At 39.1% G+C, this 22,934-nt stretch overlaps 2 protein-coding genes across 2 annotated transcripts; both read right to left on the reverse strand.

Annotated features, from left to right (window-relative positions):
* Window positions 1–358: 358 nt before the first annotated feature.
* On the reverse strand, window positions 359–8,449 carry LOC107104753 (interferon-induced GTP-binding protein Mx). Its single transcript, XM_015404838.1, has 12 exons — window positions 8,146–8,449; window positions 7,074–7,211; window positions 6,796–6,950; window positions 6,363–6,501; window positions 6,085–6,283; window positions 5,917–5,995; window positions 5,722–5,844; window positions 5,506–5,647; window positions 5,274–5,432; window positions 2,616–2,692; window positions 2,267–2,509; window positions 359–1,071 (listed from the first exon to the last, which is right to left on the reverse strand). Exons 1-12 carry the CDS (start codon window positions 8,330–8,332, stop codon window positions 847–849), a joined length of 1,866 nt encoding a protein of 621 aa, XP_015260324.1. The 5' UTR covers window positions 8,333–8,449; the 3' UTR covers window positions 359–846.
* Window positions 8,450–13,002: 4,553 nt separating this feature from the next.
* LOC107104752 (interferon-induced GTP-binding protein Mx-like) lies at window positions 13,003–21,880 on the reverse strand. The gene is given in 13 exon segments (XM_015404837.1): window positions 13,003–13,250; window positions 13,252–13,382; window positions 14,593–14,799; window positions 16,762–16,838; window positions 18,066–18,224; window positions 18,356–18,497; window positions 18,587–18,709; window positions 18,790–18,868; window positions 18,957–19,155; window positions 19,220–19,358; window positions 19,592–19,746; window positions 19,848–19,985; window positions 21,556–21,880. Coding segments are annotated over 13 exon segments (1,863 nt in total). The 5' UTR covers window positions 21,743–21,880; the 3' UTR covers window positions 13,003–13,123.
* Window positions 21,881–22,934: the final 1,054 nt, after the last annotated feature.

The raw sequence follows: 22,934 nt of genomic DNA on the forward strand, positions 1-22,934 counted from the left end.
GTGCCCTTGGTGATTGGAGCACTGGGGTCAGTAACCCCTACACTGGAAAAATGGCTCCAACAGATACCTGGAGAATCATCAGAGATCTCATTCCAGAAATGCACAGTTCTAGGGACAACTAAGATACTGCAAAGAACCCTCAAGCTCCCAGGCTATTGGTAGAAGACCTGAGTTTGAGATGGAGGAACCACCCACCCTGCCCTGGAGTAGATGGGTGGATGAGTTTATATATAAACTACTTAAACTACTATCTCTCTTTATATATACATATACATATATATATATATATATATATAGATAGATAGATAGATAGATAGATAGATAGATAGATAGACTCTGAGTCTAAAAAAGATCAGTGATGTGAATAAAGAATATATATTCAACTGCTTCCTTTAGGGGCAACTAATCTTAATTGATTATTTGATCAAATCTACACAAGGGGGCGCTGGAGCTTATTTATCAAATCATTGTGTCAGTGGTAAGATCAGTACATTTACCTTCCTTTAAGTTGGTTGTTTGAAGGTATTTAACATCTACACAAGAAAGACTTGATTTACTTCAAATATTATTCAAATGAACTCCAAGTGGTTCACTGAAATCAGACAAAAGTATTCTATTACAACAAATGTGTACAACACAAGAAAAAACGTAAACCTAGCTAATGACAATAGTTGTAATTCCTATAGATATTGCACAATATATTTTGTGCTAAACTACCCGTCACAAAATTTTAGGTCCTTAAATAAATATTGTGCTGTAAAGAAATTAAATGTAAAGTTTATCAGGGAGCATCTTAGAGTAGTCGCAGAACAAAAGCTATCCTCTTCCTGGAAGGCAGTATAACATCTAGAACTCCACCAGATATGCACGGGCCTGCATGAGGCGCTTCATGCGACTCTGCAAATTGGTCCTCTTGCTGCCGATGTCATAGTCCTCCTTCAGCAAGAAGTCCACATTTTCCTTGTCCTGAAGCATCTGTAGCATTTCCCTCTGCAGCTGCCTGGCAGACTCCTGCAGCATCTCATAGCGGATCACCAGCGGGATCTGGTCTGCCAGACGGATTCCCGCTATCTGTCACGGAAACAGGCAGAAAAGGTTTGGATGCTTCTCAGAAAAAAGAAGTCAACCCTTATGCGACCTGTAGGAATGCCCCTATCTCGGTTGAATAAGTCAAATATAGATTGATGACTTGGAATCAGTTTTTCAGTTCAGTTCAAAAATACTTTATAGATCCCAAAGGGAAATTAAATGTGGCAATCCAAAATCTTAAATACTAATCTATTAATTATTTGACTAAGTTAAATAAAGAGAAACAATAACGGAAAAGCTAAAGCTAATTTCATTCCAGAGAACGAAATTTAGGCAGAAAGGGCAAGTTTATTGCTGTGGGATTAAAGGGATGAATCCCTTAGGATTGAAGGTGCAGTATACTAAACGGATTAAAAAGATCCTACATTTACCAAAAGTTTAAGGAAAAAGTTTTTGGACTAATCTAGATTTTTAGTACCTAACGTAAATCTGAGGGAGGAAAAACAGAACAAGAGAGAAGAAATTTGCATCGGGCCACTCCTTTTGTTTGCTTTCCACTGGCCTGTTTCACAAATAAGCTGTTTGGGAAATCTAGCCTCAAACACCTACAGTTTCAGCTAGAGCGTCTCTTGGAGAGGAAAGTGAACGGTTCTGGCCCAGGCTGTTTAATGTCTTTGTTTGTTCTGCACTTTCAATTATGAACCAGGTTTGATATGATAAAGATATCTTGGGAAAGATCTTCAGGTGTTCTGAACAATTGTCAGAGGTGTTTAGGAAAAAAACAAAAACTTGCGGCAGCTTATCACAAAGTTATACCAATGAGGAAAAGTATATGATGCAAACAAACATATTTAGGAACTGACTTTGACTGGAAGATCAGGCTTTGTTCCAGTTAGGCTAAGCTTCTCTGAGGACCTACTGCTTTTTTCCCTGACTACAGATCACAGAAGACTCATCTCAAGGGGATTGTTCACCTGGTCACGGGTGAATTTGGGAAAAACCCAAGAGCAATGTAAGCTAAGAAAAATGGAATCTACTTTGTTATTTCGAAATCACATTTTTTTTTAGACTTTAACGCCATAAAAATAAAATCTCCTGACTGGAGCTGCTTTCAAATTCAAGAGGTGAAATCTGTAAACATACTGATTAATACCATGATGTGATTAAAAAAGAAAGGTCAGGCAAAAGGTCAAATCTGAAGTGCTGGCATGGATTATGCCGCTAAATCAAAACTTACCTTATAATATGATTTAAGATGCACCATCAGCTCCTGAAGCGTTGCATGATTATCCATGCAGTACACAACGCTCCTTCCTGAATTGAAGTCTTCATCATTCTCTTCTTCCTCCCTCTTGATTTCACTCAAACTGTTGCTGTAGGTCTTATCCTGGGAGTAAACGAGCAGCTCCATCTTGAACTGGGTCCTCAGCATCAGCTCAGCAGAAGTTTCCTTTTGTTGCTTAATGGCCTCAATCTTTGCCTGAAGAAATTCACATCTCCATTTGTATTGAACCAAAGTCTTGATATATATTATGGTTAGACAGCACGTAATGTGAGGTGTATCTGAAGCTGAGCTAAACTCCTACCTTGGTTGTTTTCAAAAGGTTAGGAAACCCTGCAAAGCTTTCAGCAGCCAATTGGATGAAGGCTTTCTTAATAGCATCTAGAGGAAACAAAGCAAAGGCTGCTTTTAGTTATATTCCTGTGATCTTGTTTGGAAACCAACCTTGAGCAATAAAGTAAAAGAATATGTAACTAAAGAAATCCCTTCCCTGGGCATACACCTTATCGTGGTGGAGGAGTTTGAGTGTCCCAATGACCCAAAGAGCTATGCTGTCAATGCTCCTAGTAGTGTCACCGAAGGCAGACAGGTCCTATGTGAGGGACCACACAAAGAGAAGCCCTAAGACCCTTTATGATGAGCAAGACAAATGAACATTGTGTTCCCTCGCACGGATGTGGGTCGCCAGGGCCCCACTCAGGAGCCTTGCCTGGAGGTGGGCCATGCTGGCGAGTGCCTGGTGAGCAGGCTTTTACCCATGGAGCCCGGCTGGGCACAGCCCGAGGGAGGAAATGTGGGTTCCCCTGCTAATGGGCTCACCACCTGTAGGAGGCGCCAAAGGGGTCGGGTGCATTGTGTGATGGGTGGCAGTCCAGGGCGGGGACCTTGGCTTTCTGAAGAAGCTGGCTCTTCGGATGTGGAATGTCACCTCTCTGGTAGGGAAGGAGACTGAGCTAGTTCGCTTAGGTTGAGAGGTTCCAGCTAGACTTACCTGGCTATCTCTTAATGGCCCACCTGACCTGAACTTGAGTGGGTTCTGTTGTCTGACTTCTGTGCTCATAATGGATTGTGCATAACGAACACCATATCCAAGCATAAGGTGCATATATGCTTGGCACCAGGACACCCTAAACGGCAGTTCAAGGATTGACTTTGTTGTTGTTTCATCTGATCTGTGGCTGCATGTCTTGGACACTTGGGTGAAGAGAGGTGCTGACCTCTTCACCGACCACTACCTGGTGATGAGGAAACTCCAATGATGGTGGAGGATGCCGGTCTGACCTAGTAGGCCCAAACGTATTGTGAGGGTTTGTTGGGAACGTCTGTAAGAGACCACGTGAGATGGAGCTTTAACTCCCACCTCTGGGTGAGATTTGAACATGTTCCGAAGGAGGTGGGGGACATTGAGTCTGAGTGGACCATGTTCCGGGCCTCTATTGTTAAGGCGGTGAGCCGGACCTGTGGCCGCAAGGTTGTCGGTTCATGTCACGGAGGTTACCCCCCAACACGCTGGTGGACACAAGCGGTGAGGGAAACTCTCAAGCTGAAGAAGTCCTATCGGGTTTAATTGGCCTGTGGGACTCCGGAAACAGCTGATGTGTACTGGCAGTCAAAGCGGCAGGTGGCTTGGCTGGTCGCTGAAGCAAAAACTTTGGGCATGGGAGGAGCTCGAAGAGGCCATGGAGAAAGACTTCCTTTCGGCTTCAAACCGATTCTGGACTGGCGAACTGGGTTCGGGATCCCCCTATTTAAAAAGGAACTACAGAGGAATCACACTCTTAAGTTTTCTGTGCAGTTATCTTGAGTTTCCTCCGTAGTGTGTCTGGGCTCTCCCTTAGAGATAGGGTGAGGGGCTCAGTCATCCGGGGAGGACTCAGTGTAAAGCTGCTGCTCCTCCACATCCAGAGGAGCCAGTTTAGGGGGCTCAGGCATCTAGGTAGGATGCCTCCTGGACGCCTCCCTGGTGAGGTGTTCCAGGCACGTCCCATCGGGAGGAGACCCAGAGGGAGAACAAGGACAAGCTGGAGGGACTATATTTTTCTGCTGGTCTGGAAACGCCTTGGGATTCCCCCGGAGGTGCTGGCCCAAGTGGATGGGGAGAGGGACGTCTGGGACTCCCTACTGAAGCTGCTACCCCCACGATAACCCCGGATACGTGGAAGAAGATGGATGGATGGATGGATGGATGGATGGATGGATGGATGGATGGATGGATGAAAATACAATTTATGGGGTAGACAAAAAGTCTAAATTTATTTGTCAAAACGCAGTTTTTAGGGTTTTATTTTGTTTTTTGAGTATTTTAAGTTTTAATAATCTGCAACCTGCACAGCCTTCTGCAACCTCTATCAGCTTTTCTTTTAGTATTATTGTTTGTGAAGAAAATCACACCACAGTATGATGCAGCTCCCAATGTACCACTTAGCATCTCTCAGTGTACAAATTGGGTTTGAAAGTGAAGCTTTCTTTGAAATGACATATTGGAATATATAGTTGATATGTTTTAGTCATAAAAAAAGACTAAAAACTTTTTAGAATCAGAATACCAGTTCTGGTTGGATTTATTTATTTGTGCAGTCTATAAGTAGCCTCTACATTGTTTGCAGGACTATTATCAACAGGGATGTTCCACTGGGTTGGATGTGGCTTTAGAACCCTGAAGATTATTGTCTCTTCTTGCCACACTTCCATAAATGTTGTCTTCCTGCTGCGCACTTTGGTTTTTCGTGATGCTTCACTAATGTTCTCTAACCTCTAGATTTACTAATCCAGTTATTTCTGAAGGCAACTGTATTCTATGCAGGAGTGTCAGCGAAGAAGAGGATGCAGACATATGCATCCTCTACTTTTCCATTATTTACTGCATGTTCAGATCTTTCACATAAAATCAAAAAAAAAAAAAAGACATTTTGTGGCATGAAAGCAGAGAAAATATTCCAGCAATGCTAAAAGATGTGTTCACCTCCAACATCCTTAAGCTTCCTTATGGCTGGTTCCTCCAGCTGTCTGATCTGCTCCTTGACCATCACCTCAAACGTCTTATAGTTGATAAAGCCTGGTAGTTCTCTTCCACGATACCTCTCCTCATATTCCTCCACCTCTTTCTCAATTTTTTTGTTAACTGAACAGAAAAAGAACATGTCACACAGATGTTAGGGTACAGCAGTGTGCCTGATGAAAAGAGAAAAACTCACAGTTTTCTCCAGAGCGGTCCAGGTGGGCCTTCCATTTCCCAAACTCTCTTCTAAGTACAGAGAAGACATTGAGGTTCTCTCCGCACTTCAGCTCCTCTCCCGTGGTCAGACTGATGGCATCCTGGGTGAATGCTGTCACTTTCTGTAGAGAACATTTTTTATAGTTATGTTATTTTTTAAAGGGATAATGCAGGACCCAACAGTGTAAGAACTCACATCAATCAGGAAGACAAGTCTCTCTGCCGCATCAGAGGGGGGTCCATTGCCATATCGGTCCAGCTCCGCCTGAGTCTGCTTCAGCTTTTCCTCTATCTGCTCCTCCAGTCTAGGTAGAGATTTCTGTAAATCCCAAATCAGGAGTCAGACATCCTAAAAATTTAGTCATTTGTCAAAATAAAGATAATGACTCACCTCAATATGATGCACCAGTTCAAGAGTAAGTTTCTCAGCTAGTTTGGGAACAGTGGCCTGACCATCGTTGTACAAAGTACTGCGGAAAGAATGAAAAAAAGAAATGAAATAAAAAGACATTCTACAACATGGAATGTTCACCTGGTGGTACAAAACGGATGAACTTACTGGAAATATGCATGATTTTTAAAGAAGTCTTTCTCTCTTTCTATTGCTTCAGACAGAGACACCTTCTCTGTGATCTCCTTCTGGCCCCTGCACTTGACGATCATGTAGCCCTTTTTCAGTTGGATGATTTCATTGTGGACTATTTCTACCACTGTCTCTTCCGTGCCTTTGTCCACCAAATCAGGCTTGGTCAAGATACCTGAGAACAAGGGAATATTTGTTTTTTAAGTACGTAACAGAGAACCATTTGGTCATTGCAAAACATATCAAGTATTTACCGAGAGTCCTCTCTCCATCGGGATCTACCTGCTGAGCCATCTTTAGGGCCTCTGTGGTGGCGATGTCTACATTGCATGGGACCACCACCAGGCTGATGGTTTCTTGTTTTCTAATGAACTTGTCAATGAGTCGTTTTATCTGAAAATTCCCATTCAAATTGCCAAAGTGCAAAAATGATCAATCATAGATGACAACACTTTTCAAATGATATACCTGCACCCCGGTGACAAGGTTCAGTTAATCCTAACCTCTAGCTTGTATGCAGGAAGCCCACTCGCTATCAGCTGTATTTTTCCTTTAGTATTCTTGCAAACTATTCACATTAGTTATATTTTTCCACATTTTACAAATTGCTAAGACAGTTCCTTTAATATAGCTGTTACAGCCAAAACTTTCTTCTAACACCTCCCTAAAAAAGGTACTGATACAGACCTGATCTCCAATGTTCTCCGGCTGCCCCTTCACGGCCACCCTGGCGATACCAGGGAGGTCAATGAGAGTCAGGTCCGGAACATCCGGGGAAGCGATTTCCAGAGAGATGAGGTCATCGCTGATCCCCACGCCAACTCCAGCCATTTCATCCTGTGCTGAAGAAAGGGAACAAAGGTGCATGTTCAGGTCAGTAAAGACTTAAAGATAAAGAAACTATTTTAGTATATTTGGTTATAGTATAGTACTATAACCAAAGCATGACAAATGCAGTGTTTTACCTTCTCTGATTTTTTTCTCCACAATTACAGGATCATCTAATTCCTCCTCATGTTCTTGGTAACTGATCTTTCCATACCATTCCTGACCTTCTTTCCGTCTCTTCATCTTCAGCTCGAGAGGACATCTTGTGACAATCCCTGGATTAAAGAGAAGTCAACAACAACAGAAAGGAAACATTTAAAGTAGCTTCTAGTCAGGTTGTAGTGGCATAAAAATGAGGCTCACTTGGACGCTGTTGCTCGGAGGTGGAGCCAACACACAGATGAATGACAGCTGCTCTGACATCCGCATATTTTTCAATATAGCTTTTGATATCATTACAAGAACATTCTGAACACACACCCTGTGGAACCTGTTTTGTTTAATTTCCATCTTCCCAGCCCTTCATTCCAACAACAGTCTATCTTTCTGTCAATCTGGTATTTAGTATTTTAAAATATAGTCTGTTCACCGAGCCATTCATGCAATTGTTTTGTGATTATAACTCCATATATTTCATCAAAATTTTAAGATTTATGTAAGTTTATTATGGAACAAATTCCCATTTGACTTTAATAAAAGATACTTTTAACAGAAAACTTTTAAACAAACGTTACATGATACAGTGTATTTATTTGAAATGCATGATCATCAAATTTAAGTAGACCTATTTAGTATTAATAAAATATACTCACTCAAAATTAACACTATTGAGTGTAGTTATTTCAAACACATGAAATGTATTGTTTTGAGTGCACAAACCTGAATATTGTGCAATTCCTATAGATTAACTTTATGTATTTAAAATAAATACATTAAGTATAGATTTAGAATAAGTTTCTTAATTCTAAATACATAAACCTAACAATTATGAATCTAAAATAAACTATATTAAATTAATCCATATGCCTTATGTAAGGTTTATTTAAACGTTTTGCGTTACAAAAAGGTAATTGTAAATTAAAATAACATTTTTGAAACATTTAGAAAAAAGTGTGATATTTTTTTTTTTTTTTATCGTGGTGAGTTTGTATCAAACAATGAAACTTAAAGCAAACATTTGTTTTAATTTTGTGTTTTGGTATCACCCACCACTTCCTCTGGGCAGAGCCACCCCTGACAGCGCCTCCAGCACCGAGCTCTTCCCGGAGCTCTGGTCTCCTATCACGGCTATGGCCGGCAGCGCCAGGTCCTTCTCCACTCCTAGAGAGCGCAGGGAGTCGATCAGGTCGATGCAGGGACGCACCTTCTCCTCATACTGCTGGTTCAGAATATTCATTGTTCTGATTTTTTACTTGTTAAAATAAATGAATGCAGTCCGGGTTGCAGGGATGCAGGGAGCTGTGCAGCGTCAGCCTCTCTGAAGAACCGAGAGATACTAAGCAAGGCAACCCAGCCAGGGATATCCGCATTTTAAGTTTCGTTTTACAAGGAATTGAAAACATTGGACCGAATCTGAAGGGAGTGTCTTTTATTGTTGACAAATGAAACCTGATACGATTTTTTAAACGTTTTTTTTTTCTTTCTTTCTTCTTTTTGAGTTTCAGTTTCATTTCTTCTCCTCTTATTGCTACTGCAGATATAATCTATGAAACTTTGTCACACTGCAATGATAGAAACTCACGTCCCTGTCACATTAAATTGTTGTACAAGTAAATTCTTTTAATCTGATATAACTATCCTTAATCTGTATCTTCACCCAGTTCGAAAATGTGTTAATCAGGCATCATAATGCCTCTTCCTGCACTGCACTTTTCTTTTTACTTTTGTTCTGTTTGTGTTCGATGTTTTTTGTGCAAAATAAACGTAATCTTAAAACTTACAGTTGGAAAAATGTCCCTAGTGGTAGGACTTCCCAGATGGGAAGTTTCAGAAGTTTCTCACCAACCCTGACATCAAAAACTAATACGATCCTCCAAAGATGCTCCCAGGCAGTCCAAGGGGTCCAGGAGATAAGGCTAAATTAAACCAGCTTTTTTTCCAAGCAACCCACAAATCCTTAAGAGCAATGCCTTGCACTGAGCGTGCTTGTAGCAACAGTGGAGAGGAAAACTTCCTTTTAACAGGAAGAATGTCCAGCAGAACCAGGCTCAGGGCCAAGGCCGCCTGGGGTTCAAGGAGACAGAAGCAGATAAAGACATAAAAGACAGAAGTTCTTTGGCGCTCTGTCCCCGGCAGAATACTTCAATGCTGTGAATGAACATATATTTGGATGAGTAACCTTGAAAAGGATTAAACTTCCCCCGGGGCCTGGACACTGGTGGTGGATTAAGCCAGAGGATGACTAGGACAGAGAATGAGGGAGGCGATGGGGTGGAGGTGGGTGAAAGTTTGCTTGCGTGTCGGAGAAAGAAGCTGGGCCAGGAGCTAAATTAAGGGGAACACGCAAGATGATTGGTTTGGGAGAAGGTGTTGCCCCCGAGCTGATTGGCTGGAGTTGAATGAGGGTAATTTTTGGTGTTTCAGGTGTAGCTGATAAGAGTCATCCAGATTTAATTTCCACTTAAGCTTCCTCTCTTCTGATTTTTTTCTATTTTGTTGGTTCCATTGGATATAATTAGCCTCATTACCAAGCATTAGTTTAGTTGCTAATACCAGTGAACGTTAAACTGGGAAATATAAAATAAAGTTGGTCTTCAGTTCAATTCATTTCATTTATATAGCACTAATTTACAAAAGATGCTATATCAAGGCATTTTCCAAAGACAGTTGATAAAAGTTTCTAAGGAAAACCAGCGGACTGTATCTTATCTTTGACTTTGCAGTACACATTCCACTTGGATGGGCATGTGGCAGCAATAGTCACTTTGATTTTGTTGTTTACAGTATTCCCAGACACAGAGCATGCATTCAGTGATAGGTGAGAAGAATAATCCCCTTAACAGGAAGAAACTTCCAGCAGAACCAGGCTCAGTCTTAGCGGGCTTCTGCTGAAGCAATAGGGGGTTCAAGGAGACAGTAGCAGACATATAAAAGGATCATTAATGCACTAAAGCATAAAAAGTTGTTAGAAAAGTATTCCCCAGTGTGTATACAATATGAAATTTCACTTAGGACAGCTTTTCAGACAGCAAATGTTCCTTTCCTTAAAGTGCAGCAGTGATCAAATGTAAACAGTGTGAGAGAAAAAACATGGTGCAAAAAATGCATTGATATACAAGTTCAGAGCATTGATATATATGGTGCAAATATGCAGTATATTTGGTTTGGTGTTATCAGTGTGATGCAGAGTTAATGACATGATTTAGAATTTTTTTTTTTTTTCAACAGTTGATGGCTGATGGCAGTGGGGAAGAAACTGTTGCAGAATCTGCTGGAGCTGCGGCGCATGCTCCAAACCCAGAGGGCAGCAGGGGGAACAGTCCATGGTGGGAGTGTGAGGTTTCATTAATAATGTTACGGGCTCGGGACCACAGCGCTGAGATGAAATGTCTTTAATGGAGGGAAGAGGAGCCCTGATGATCCTATCTGCTGTTCTCACTACTCTTCTCACTTTCTTCCAGTCAGAGGTGCTGCAGCCTCCACACCACACAGTGAGACAGCTGGTCAGAACGCTCTCTATGGTGCTTCTGTAGAAGGTGGTGAGGAATGGGTGGGTGGGAGCAGGTGGGCTCTCCTCATCCTCCGCAGGAAGTACAAACGCTTTTGTTACCTTTTGACCAGTGAGGTTGTTTGTGATGTGCACCCCCAGGAATTTGGTGCTTGATGAAGTGCTCTTTTAGGAACTTAAAGCCAGGCACACACTGCACAATTTCTTTGCTCTTTTCGGGCCGACTTTCTAGTTGTGCGAGAATCGTACGTCCTGCGTTGTGTAGTGTACAGGGGGTTATGAGCGGCGATCAGCCTCTCACGACCACCTCCGGATCAGGAACCGTAAGGTGGGGAGAAAATCAAACATGTTTGAAATTCAGTCGGCTGTCGTGGGAAATTGCTCAGATGAAAACACAGAAGCATGGCGGGGATGCGAGTGAAATTAAGTTTGTTCTGTAAAAAAGGACAGACTATAGTTGGTCGCATCGGACCGACTTTAAGCCTGATCGTGCATTGTGTAGTGTACAGGGGGTTATGAGCGGCGATCAGCCTCTCATGACCACCTCCCGATCAGGAAGCGTGAGGTCGCGACCATTGTGGGCAAATCGCTCAGGGCGCATCTGTCTGTAAAATTGAAGGACCGCATTAGCCGCGTTTGCTCAGTCATATCTTTTTTCCAAATGCGTTGTTGCCTTTTTTTTTAGGACTTTTAGCACAAAATTGCACAAATTGCCAAGGCAGAGTGTTTCACTACAGTGAGCTTCATATCCCCCTTCCATTTGTTAGGCTTCCGGATAGAGGAATCAGAGCAGCTTCATCTCACTGCGGAGCTGAGTCCGATGTGGTTTTTAGTGGCGCAGTGTGAGCAGGTAGATCACATCGTCGGGCCAAACTTAAATCGTGAGCTGTGAGCTCACATTGTACGAATAAATCCTACGATTTGTCGTAAAGTGTGAGCAGCAGCTGCGTGCAACGATTGAAAAAAATTGCACAGTGTACGCCCGGCTTGAGCTGTGATTCTTGGCTGACTTGGAGAAGCAAGCCTGGTTGGTAAGCGCTGCCTTCTGTAACCTTCTGTCAAAATCTGCTGACATGTCTCATGTCTATCTAATACATATGCATCATGTAGTTTTATTTAAAGAGTTCGTGCCGAGGGGTGTGTCTCCCCGATGAAAAGAAGCCTTTTGTAAACTATACTTCTGGCTTCCTTTTACACAACAAATAAACCTGGCCCTAGCACCTTCCAGGTGTTCACAGATATATTCAACCCTGAATAATAATGTGTAATCACCATAGGTTTTATTATAAGATCTAATTCCCCAAAATCATTTTCAAGTAAGTTTTTTATATATACAGTAAGTACCAAGAGAAACCTTATGGCAACAACCATGGTCTGCTTGTGAAAGCTAGTATGTTGGACTATTATCTAGCTCTTGGACATTTATCACCAGCTTTATATCAGCAAAACACGAAGACAAAAAAAAAAAAGAATTCTCATGGATGCATAACACTAGTAAACTCCAAGCATATTACATGTAAATTCATGTTAAATATAGCCTATCAACCAAAAGGCATTATGCAGCCTTTGGCATACTTCAGTGATTTAACAATGTTAAGAAGGTATAATTTCATTATATTAAGATCTTTAATTAATAACTCTTCTTTTGCTCTTGAATTCTTGCATTTCAATAAAAGCCAATTTTGAGAAATTCCAGCTTTTGTACAAGTCAGTTAAATAAAACTGGCCCCATTGTTATCTAATGACTGATGTATTGCTAAGATTTCTTTTTTAGCCTCTCCTGCAGAGGATGTGCTGCTCTGACCATAAAGGATTTTCTTAATTAAACTCTCTTCAAAGAAAAACCTGTAAACATATTTTTGCTTTACTGCATTAGTCCAATACTTCATGTTTTATGATATTTCTTTCTACTCCATGTTTACATATGTTACTGCAAAATGTAAATGCAATCACATTTCATAAGTGCATGCTAGGATGATGAGGATTAGAGTCTGCAAACTTCAGAGAGGACAGTTTAAACCCTTAAGTAGTTCATATAGGAGATAATGACTCATACAATACTTCAACCCTCATTTCTTTGCTTTAATTCTGTGTCTGTATGAGAACAAAAGCCAAATATAAGTTGGTTTATATCACACAATAGGCAAGGAACAAAAAAAACAAAACAAAAAAAAAAGTTGTAATAACAATAAAAATCAACTTCCTTTTTCAATGTTATGGAACAAGCTACTGTGCAAAAAAGCATAAATATCCCAACATAGCAGGTTTCTATTTCTAAAAACACCATTTTATGTATTAAAAATAAGATATAGCTCAATTTAAAACATTTCAAATGACCAAACCTTTTTACATATATTCTACAGTATATTTTATTAATATTAGAGTAAAACAAATTCCTATTTACTGAAAATAAATTGCTCAAAAACCTGTGAAAATGTAAAGGTGAGATCATACTACCACTATCCAAACTTCACTAAACCATTCCTGAATATTGGTATCAGCTGAATTAAATCTGTGATTTCATTCATCCCAGTCAGATTCTGTTGTGGTAAGGTCGCACATGTTCATGCTAAATTCACTCAGTATAATGCGTGCCTTGGAGAGTCGTTTGATGGAGTTGTGCAGAAGGCTTCTGCGGTCTTTTATGCAGCAGCAGCTCCATTTTCTCCTTGTCTTGAAGCATCTGTAGCATCTCTCTCTGCAGCTGAACTGCCGTCTCCTGCAGCATCTGGTACTGGATCACCAAGGGGATCTGGTCGGCCAGACGCTGACCAGCGATCTGTGGTATCAAGAAAGAGTAGTGGTCTAAGATCTAGCATTAAATATTACTATCAGATATACCACCAATGTAAGATACACCATTCTGCTTCTTTGTCTTGGAACTTGAACTTACGTTGAATACTCTTTGAAATGGTTCTGTTTAAGGATTGTATTTTCTTTGTGGTATCCTTATCTGACTGACATTGTTCTTTAGAGATGCAGTAAAAGAATCTTAAAGCAATAACTTCAGAAGGATGCTATTTGTTTCTGCAACAAGTATCTGGTTCAATCTATTAATACCCAATCCTATCTTAGGTATCTGCTCTGAAGCAGATTGATTAATTTGGAGCTTTATTAGGTGCATTTTGCAAGTTAGACTTTGAGGCTTGTTGACTCCTAGCTGGTGCTGTCATATCCAAGAAAACTTAGATCTGTCACAGTCTTGGTGCTGTTATGTTTTCTTTTGAGTATTCAGTTTAACTTTGCTCCATATTTTCTAGTTTTAATGGTTTAATTCTTATTTTGTTGTGTTTTCTAGATATATTTGAGTTCTTAGGTTTTTATTTGTTGCCCGCTGGTGTTGGTCTTTTCCTTTGCTCCTTTCAAGTCTGCTCTGTTCACACCTGCTCCCAATCTGCTCGTTAGTCCTCTCTTTGTTCAGTCTCCCATAAGTGCACTACCTGTGCAGTTCCTTAGTGCTGGTTCCTCGTATAACTTCCTCCAACTCCGTCTCACTGTGTCTCCTCGTCGTGATTGTTTTCCCTTGAAGTCTCTATGATTTCTGGTTTGTTTTACTTTTCTCATGTTTAATTTTTGGATTCCTACCTCAGCTGTCTGTAACCTTTAATTAAATCCACAAGAAACAGTTACTGATTCAGAATGCTTAAATCTAGCATATCTCTGGTAAATGTCCTTCAATTTTGATTCTAAATTTTTTCTTCGCAGCAGGGCAGGTCCATCCGAGGGCTTAAAATGTGACAGAGTATATTTTTTCCGATATAGTGTAGGATTGTAAACTATACTACTGGCTTTTAAGCCGACTTTTATTGTCTACGTTATCCATTAAAACATGCCTAATCAGATAGACACTGCACTAGACACCATTAGTCAGACAATAGGAAAATGGAAATTTAACACTGTACACAAAGTATTTAAATGTATGATTTCAAAAACACATAAAACTGTTGATTTTCATCAATAAACAAGGAGCATTCTTGTTTAAACCTTACTTGGAAATAGGATTTCAGGTGTCTTGTCATCTCCCTCAGGTTGGCTCCAGTTTCATTATTAATTATAACTTCTTCTCTCTTCCTCTTCCCTAGCTTCTTGCTGTATCTGCAGTCCTGAGTGTAAACAATTAGCTCCATCTTAAACTGGGTCCGCAGCATGGACTCTGCCAAGGCTTCCTTGTTGTTAGCGATGGCTTCGATCTTTATCTGAAACAGACAAATGTTTTGTCTATAGACATTTTGTTCATGTATCTATTTGGCAAAACAAAACGATCCAAAATTACTGGTACTTCTGAACAATTCGTAGAGAATTTACAGTGCTATAAATTCATAGAAATTACTTCTTGACTAATCTTAAAGTGCATAATAAAACACAAATGGAACCTGAGCTGGCAGTCAAAAATGACAAATAATCCCCATAAGCACCCCCACTTCACAATAACCCAAAGTCATGTAAAGGTAATTACCAGTAGTAAAAAAGAAAAGAAAGAAGGGGGTTGATAGAATTATTATTACTATTTTTTTTTTTGGAGCATGCATAACCTAATTAATATAGTCTATTAACCTAAAGCAATATGCATGGTATGGTTGGTACATGTCAGGTACACCGGTCATTGACATTGACCAAAGGCACCTTACAGTAGAACTGCAGTCAGGCCCTGGACTGACATGGTTATCACTGCCCCTACATAGTTAGGGAAAAACAGAGAGAACAAATTTCCCACTGGGATCAGCTGCATAGTCATGGTAGGCCACTTCTTTGATTTTATTTATTTTGCTGAAGCTACTCATAAGCCACTGCCCGCTAAAGGTTGAGAGGGCAATATTATTGACATTACTGTTAATATATAGTAAAGATTTTACATATTCAGTAAGAAATTTTCACAAGGGATGGTATGGGGGATGGTTATTTAAAAAGGGGGAGAATTTTTAAGATTCTTTTAAGTAGGAAAATGCCATCCCCCCTAAACTCCAGTACTGGTATTTACATATTCTACACCCGTCACTGCACAAAGCTTAAACAGGAGGTATTCTGTATTGTATACAGCAACATAACAAAACAAAACAAAAAAAAATCACACATAGATGGCTCACTCTCTCTATTTTTAAAGGGTGCTTTCTTCCAAAAATAAGCTATTGTGCCAGTTTAAAAGCTATTGTACCAACTCCAGTTCTGGTATTTACTTATTCCACACCCATCCCTGCACAAAGCTTAAACATCAGGTATTCTGTATTATATACAGCAACATAATAAAAAAAAAAAAAAACCCAAAGAATACATACATAGATGGCTCACTCTCTGTTTTTAAAGGGTGCTTTCTTCCGAAAATAAGCTATTGTGCCAGTTTAAAAGAAATACATCAAAAAAATGTTTATACCCACGGACACGTAGATATAGACTGAGTTCATATAAACCTGTTCCAGAGTGATATGATCATATGGGTAAGAAAATATTATTATTGTGTCCATCATGCCTTAGACATGATCTAAAATCCTGTGGGGGCAGTGCTATGGTCTGGGTGTGTTGTACTTAGTTCAGCAGTAACATTTCAAAGAATGAGCTCAGTAGACAGATTATACGAAATAATACATTAATATATTTCTTCTCCTCTGTTGGAATGAGTATACTTCATAATGACAATGCCAGGATTCATTGGCTCAAGCTCTGCAAGAATAGTTTAGGGAGTGAGACATTACATGTGGGTTGTCTAGTACAAGGTCGAGTCAAGAGTTTAACCCTGCTAATGACTTTTGAAATGTGCTGGATAAGATTTTTCCACAGTGATCCATCTCACTAGATCTAGACTGAAAATAGTTTGGGTCTGGATGGTAATAAATGTGACTTTGCACAGGCGTATTGGAATTATTTGACAGTGAATTTGTGGTGAAATCACAGCATTGAACAAAGCTTGGGGTTTGGGCCCTTTATTGAGATGGGTGGTGTCATCAGAGAAAAAAAGACATCAGGGGATATATTATTTAAGTCTATGATACCAAAGCTTCAGTGAAAGAATGGCGAAGAGGTTCCTGGAGTACATGTGGTGCATTTACTGCTTAACTGTAATAGATTTTGTTTATTTTATATTTTGTCTATTTGTAATGTATGATGTCTGAGGTTATAAAATTTTGATCTGGAACATTAAAAAAAGGAACAGCATAAGACCATACCTTGGCTGTTCTAAGAAGGTTAGGCAGGCCAATCAAGCTCTTCCGGGCCAATCCAAATAGCTCTTTCTTCACAAGTTCTGTGGATGCACAAACATAAAAGAATAACAGACAAAAATTATGTTTAAGTTATGTCTGAATATTTATTTAAATGAGGCCACTAGAACAATACCAATTTAATAAAGTATTAAATTTTGTTTCGTCTTTAAATTTCAGCGAACATGAATTATGAGAATGAATATAGAAAATGAAAAAGCTAAAATATTTTAAATATAAGCCTTTCCTGTTGTACAAGGAGATGTTTTTATATAAATTGTCTAAACACACCAAGCCAGTTTGATGAGCAAAATCCTGCTCAGCTCAAGGCTGACTGTTGGATAAACTGGATTAATTCTTTGATTTATTGCTGCTTTGCATCATTTAGCTTGCATTTCTGTCACAGCTTAGTGACAACAGAATTGCTCAGCTGCAACTACATATTACTATATAGTTATATATAACAATATAAGAAGAAAGGCATTCAATGGAAAAAAAAAACAAAAATAAAAAACAAATGAAGGAGTGTCATATATCTGGGTGGTGCTGTTTTTGTATGATTTGTTTTCTCAAGCTGAGCTGAAAGTTTTTGTACAAGGAATGCCTGAGGGTAATGAGGTGTGTGGCGTACATCTATAATAACCCTAACAGGCTTTTATTTATGTACTTATATCAATGAAGGGAACTCCCATACATGTTCTCTTAACTTATTTGTGGACTAAAGCTAGCAGTATTATCTATCCAACAGAAAAATCTAGATCACTTCCCTAACTTTAAATTCATTTAACCTTTAGTTGCTGCTGCCTGTCTATTTTAGAACAAATTTTAAGGTGCACTTACTGGTAATTTGCTCATTTTTATATCATTGCTGTTACTTCTCTTATCTGACTGTTTACTAGATAACCATTTTAGTCATTTCATTTAAAGGGTATTTAGTTTTTAGTGTCTATTTTAACCTCTGTAAAGCACTTGACTGTGTGATAATGGTTTTAGTATATTTTATTGATTGATGAATAATCCAGAAATCAGCCAGCACTGCTTGTTCTTCACTCAGTAACATAGTCTACACTGAAGCAAATTGCTAGAATATTTTAGTGTGTTTGTTAACTGATTGGATAAATATAAAAATTTTTTGGGTTTCTGATTGGCCAGCATTTGGTCAGGGCAGATCAAGCTGTGATCATCTAATTCCACTAACTAGCCAATTTCTTGGTTCATTGTACCGTAGTGGTGAACGGTATTCACCGGGATGTCAGAAACAGACAATGTACCTGAGACCTCCTTGAGTTTCTGGACAGCAGGCTCCTCCAGCAGCTTGATCTGCTCCTGCGTCATTGCCTCGAATGTCTTGTAGTTAACGAAGCCTGGAAGTTCTTTTCCACGGTACTTGCGTTCATACTGAGCCACCTCTTTTTGAATATTCCAGTTGACTGAAAGAAAGTTCAGAATAAAATCACATCAGGTAAATCTGGAACTATTAAATGAGCAACAGGAAGGATAGGCTTTAAATCTGGCCAGACTATATTTTACAAACCTATTTAAAAGCTTATAATTCACCTACATGCTGTTCCAGAGTCATCGATAATTGCTTTCCAAAGTAAGAACTGTTGCCTCAGTGTGGAGAAGATCTTGGACTTGTATCCACATTTAATGTCCTCCCCTTTGCTGAGATAAATAGCATCCTGTGTGAAGGCTGTCACCCTCTAAGACCACACAAAAGGATTTTTTTAAAAATCAGTTTTTGTAATGGCTCTTCTTCCATACATTAAAAAAAGGCAGCCATTAAACTCACATCGATAAGGAAACCGAGTCTCTCGGTGGAATCAGATGGTGGCCCACAGCCCAAGTTATCCAGCTTTGCCTGTGTATCTTTCAGTTTGGTATCTATCTGTTCCTCTAGTTTAGGTAGAGATTTCTGCAGAGAAGATTTTTTAAAACTAAGGATTAAAATGTAAAAGGCTGTTTAAAGGTAGCTATATAAGAAGAGATATTTACCTGGATGTGAATCACTAGCTCCAGGGTGAGTTTCTCTGCTAGCAGAGGGACAGTGGCCAGACCTTCATATAACAGAGTCCTAAAGAATATATGAACCAAAACAGTGTACCAGTTATTCTGCAAGCAATTTCTTTGCTTTATATAACTTTCAAAATTAGTGTGCTTACTGAAAATGTGCATGATCACTAAAAAAGGCTTTCTCTCTTTCGATTGCTTCAGTCAGAGACAACTTCTCTGTGATCTCCTTCTGGCCCCTGCATTTGACAATCATGTAGCCCTTTTTCAGAGGGATGACTTCATTGTGGACTGTTTTCAACACCGTCTCCTCCGTGCCTTTGTCCACCAAATCAGGCTTGGTCAGGATACCTGAGCAAAAGGGAATTCCTAAGTACCGAGCAAAGTTGTTTGGTTTAAAATTACTTTGACTTACCCAGAGTCCTCTCTCCAGCAGGATCAACCTGCTTAGCCATGTGTAAGGCCTCTGTGGTCGCGATGTCAACATTGGATGGGACCACCACCAAGCTGATGGTTTCTTGTTTTTTGATGAATTTCTCGATAAGAGCCTTTATCTAAAATTACAAAATCAAAGCTCCCAAAAATTGTTTTAAGGTTGACTAAATGGCAGCACATATGACAAATTCTCGATAACCCAATTTTTTATTGTTATTAAATTCTCTGTACTCTATTGCACGTATTGTATCTATGCAGGAAACCAAAATCTGCCAATAATCAAATCCCTTTTCTTTAGATTGACTTTATACAAAGACAACAACCCTGAGGGAAAAAAAAAGAGGAAACACACCTGATCACCAATTCTCTCATTTTGTCCTTTTACGGCCACCCTTGCGATGCCAGGAAGGTCAATGAGAGTCAGGTCCGGAACATCAGAGGAGACGATTTCCAGAGTGATGAGCTCACTGCTGATATTGCTACCTTTTCCAGCCATTTTATCCTGTGCTGGGGGGTGATAAAATAGGTGGAGGTTCTCATCATCAAAGCACACAGGATATTAAAATCTAATTCCTAGCAATACATTCATGAACAATGCAACATTTTACCTTCCCTGATTTTTTTCTCCACCTTTACCGGATCATCAATCTCCTCTTCATGACCTTGATAACTGATCTTTCCATACCACTCCTGACCGCCTTTACTTCTCTTCATCTTCAGCACTAGAGGGCATCTTGTAACAATGCCTGGACAAATGATGAGTCAGCAACATGGGAAGAAAAAAACCCAAAACATAAACACAATACAGTAGGCCTATCTGTTGTGTTTTCAGAGTAGATAAGTAATTTTTGTATAAGCAGTTATTGTGTATGAAACTCTGGTTTTGAATTGCCTCTAAAACATAAAACACTTTTACAGAGGCATGAGGTACCACCGTAAAAGATCTTCTATCAAAACTCTGGCAAATGTCACTGAAAAAATAAGGAATCTGTTGGATCCATTAAAGCATTTTTAATGACTTTCAAACTATTGTTTTATTTTATTGAAAAAAAGGTAGTCATTTTTGAAGTGAATACAAATAAGAAAACACAACTGTCTTATGTATTGAAACAGCAATGTTAATGGTGCTGGTGAATATTCTCAGTCATTCAGGTCATAGTTATTCCAAAAAAAAGTTTTTAAAAAACAATCCACAGGACTTTGTTTCCAAGTTTGAAGACTTTTCGCTTCCTAGGGGACCAAAAGAAGTTGCCTGTTCAGCCAGGCCAACAATTCCCCCTAATGACCCCCCCTTTCAGAGGCATAGACCAGTATAGGGTATTGCAGGCTAACAAAGATCCTACTGCCCATTCCGAAGGGTCACACTAACTGAAAAACACGGTCTGTCAGAGCGCCCAAATGAAAAATAATAAAGTCAATATCTATAACGTTAGAATTGTTTTCAAAAACAGTTGCCAAATGTCTCAGGTCACTGGCAACTATATCGTAAGTAGCCATCTTTGTTGTGACTGTAGCCGGTGGCTGCTAACCAACCAATGGGGAAAAGTTGAGCCCTTAAGACACACCCCTTCCTCATTTGCATAATGAGGCAGAAATGCAGACAGAAATGTAAATACGACAGGCAAAAATAAATAACGTGAAAGAAATAAATAGGGTAAAAATACAAAGGAAGAATAAACCAGATAAAAAATACTATAACATGCACAAAAATAGATACTATAAAAAACAAGTATATAACAGACCATAAATAAATAAATAAGGTAACTATTACAAAGGCGAAAAAAAACAACAAAAAAACTAAGACGTTAATTAAAAGAGATATATACATTTATGTCTCACTGTATAATTTAATTTCTATCTACATTTTTTTGTTTATTGTATTTTTGGGGGCCAATTAATTGTATGCTTATTTATTTTTGGAGCATTTATTTATTTCTGTATTTTTTTCTAATTATGGCAGGATTGGCCCTCCATATTAAAGTAACAGATTATAATTAAAAATGTCCCCGGATCTTTTCTGGTTGTTGATTTTCTTTATTCGGAACCCGCTGATTTTTAATTGGTTACCCATCCACTAATGTATACTTCTTTTCTTTATTCAGAAACTTTAAAAACAATTAAAATGGGAATGGTGGAAAGTATTTACGCATGCAGTCCAGAAGGGTTTTACATTTGGTGTAAAAAAAAATAAAAAATAAAAAAAAAATAAAAATAAAAAAAAAGCAACGATCTAATAATTCAATATTATTTAATTAATAAGGCCATTATGCCTTTTGAACCACAAAATGTTTTAATGACAATCATAGCATTACCCACCACTTCCTCTGGGCAGAGCCACCCCTGACAGCGCCTCCAGCACCGAGCTCTTCCCGGAGCTCTGGTCTCCTATCACGGCTATGGCCGGCAGCGCCAGGTCCTTCTCCACTCCCAGAGAGCGCAGGGAGTCGATCAGGTCGATGCAGGGACGCACCTTCTCCTCATACTGCTGGTTCAGAGAGTTCATGATGTGCGCACCTGTCCTTTGAGCGAACAAAACGTAGAAGTGAAGAAGATGAAAAAGTGTTGCCGGTTTTCCAACAGAGCAAACACTGGGCGTTTATATAGTAAGGCACAAAGAAGAAAAAAATGCAGAGATAGGTTTCTGTTTCCCTGTGCGTTTCGTTTCACTATAAGTATCGTATCCTGGAAGCAGGTAAATATTTTACAGCCAGGAAACCAAGTTACTGTTGTTCAGAGAAATGTGGTGTTCTTTTCAGAACAGATCAAGCAGCTGCACCTTTAACAATGTTTCAGGACTTAAGACTTCTTTTCAGTTTACATTACATTTAATTTCACATTTTTATGTTTCAGACTTTATATTTTCAAAATGTAACCTATAAATAGAACGCTATTTCTGTGTATTTTGATTTATTTATGCAAAGTCAGTTCATTTGTTAAAAAGCTAAATAACAAAAAAAAAAAAAAAAGAGTGTCCCCTGTCCATTGCCCTTTGTATTTCACTATTGCTGATAGGACTTTGTCAGGTAGCTGAGTTTTGTGAAAAGAACGGTGTCACATGTGTTAGGTTTCTGTTTTCTGTCATGTTTTTCTTTTGAGGATCCAGTTTTGCTTTTCTCCTTGTTTCCTAGTTTTTATGGTTTAATTCTTAGTTTATTGTGTTCTTTGTTTTTTTCTCAGTTACTGTCCTAGTCTTGGTTCTGTTATGTTTTCTTTTGAGTGTTTAGTTTTTCTTTTCTCTATCTTTTATAGTCCTAGTGGTTTAATTATTATTTTATTGCTATTTCCATTCTTCCAGGTTTTTTATTTGTTGCCCTCTGCTGCCCTCATGTGTTCTCCTTTCTCCCTAGCTCCTGTTTTATTTCTGCTCTGTCCTCACCTGTTTCCAATCTTCTCATTAGCACTCTCTTTTAGGGTTGTCACGATACTAAACTTTTCAACTCGATACCAATACTAAGGAAAATATTCGATACTCGATTCTATTTTCGATACCACGAGGATAAAAACAAAGACTCCAAAATTCTACAGAAATATTTTCATTAATAAATAAAATACAATAAATAAATACAATGGTTGTATGCTGTGCACAATATTAAGCAAGCTTGATAAAAAAAACTTATAAAATTCAAATTAAGTGTTCCTTCCTTGGCTATGCTGTGCACACATAACAATGACACTAGCCAAACCAGTTAAGAAAC

Source organism: Cyprinodon variegatus, unplaced genomic scaffold, assembly GCF_000732505.1.
Source record: "Cyprinodon variegatus isolate N-32 unplaced genomic scaffold, C_variegatus-1.0 Scaffold1870, whole genome shotgun sequence".
In the NCBI taxonomy this organism is placed as follows: domain Eukaryota; kingdom Metazoa; phylum Chordata; class Actinopteri; order Cyprinodontiformes; family Cyprinodontidae; genus Cyprinodon; species Cyprinodon variegatus.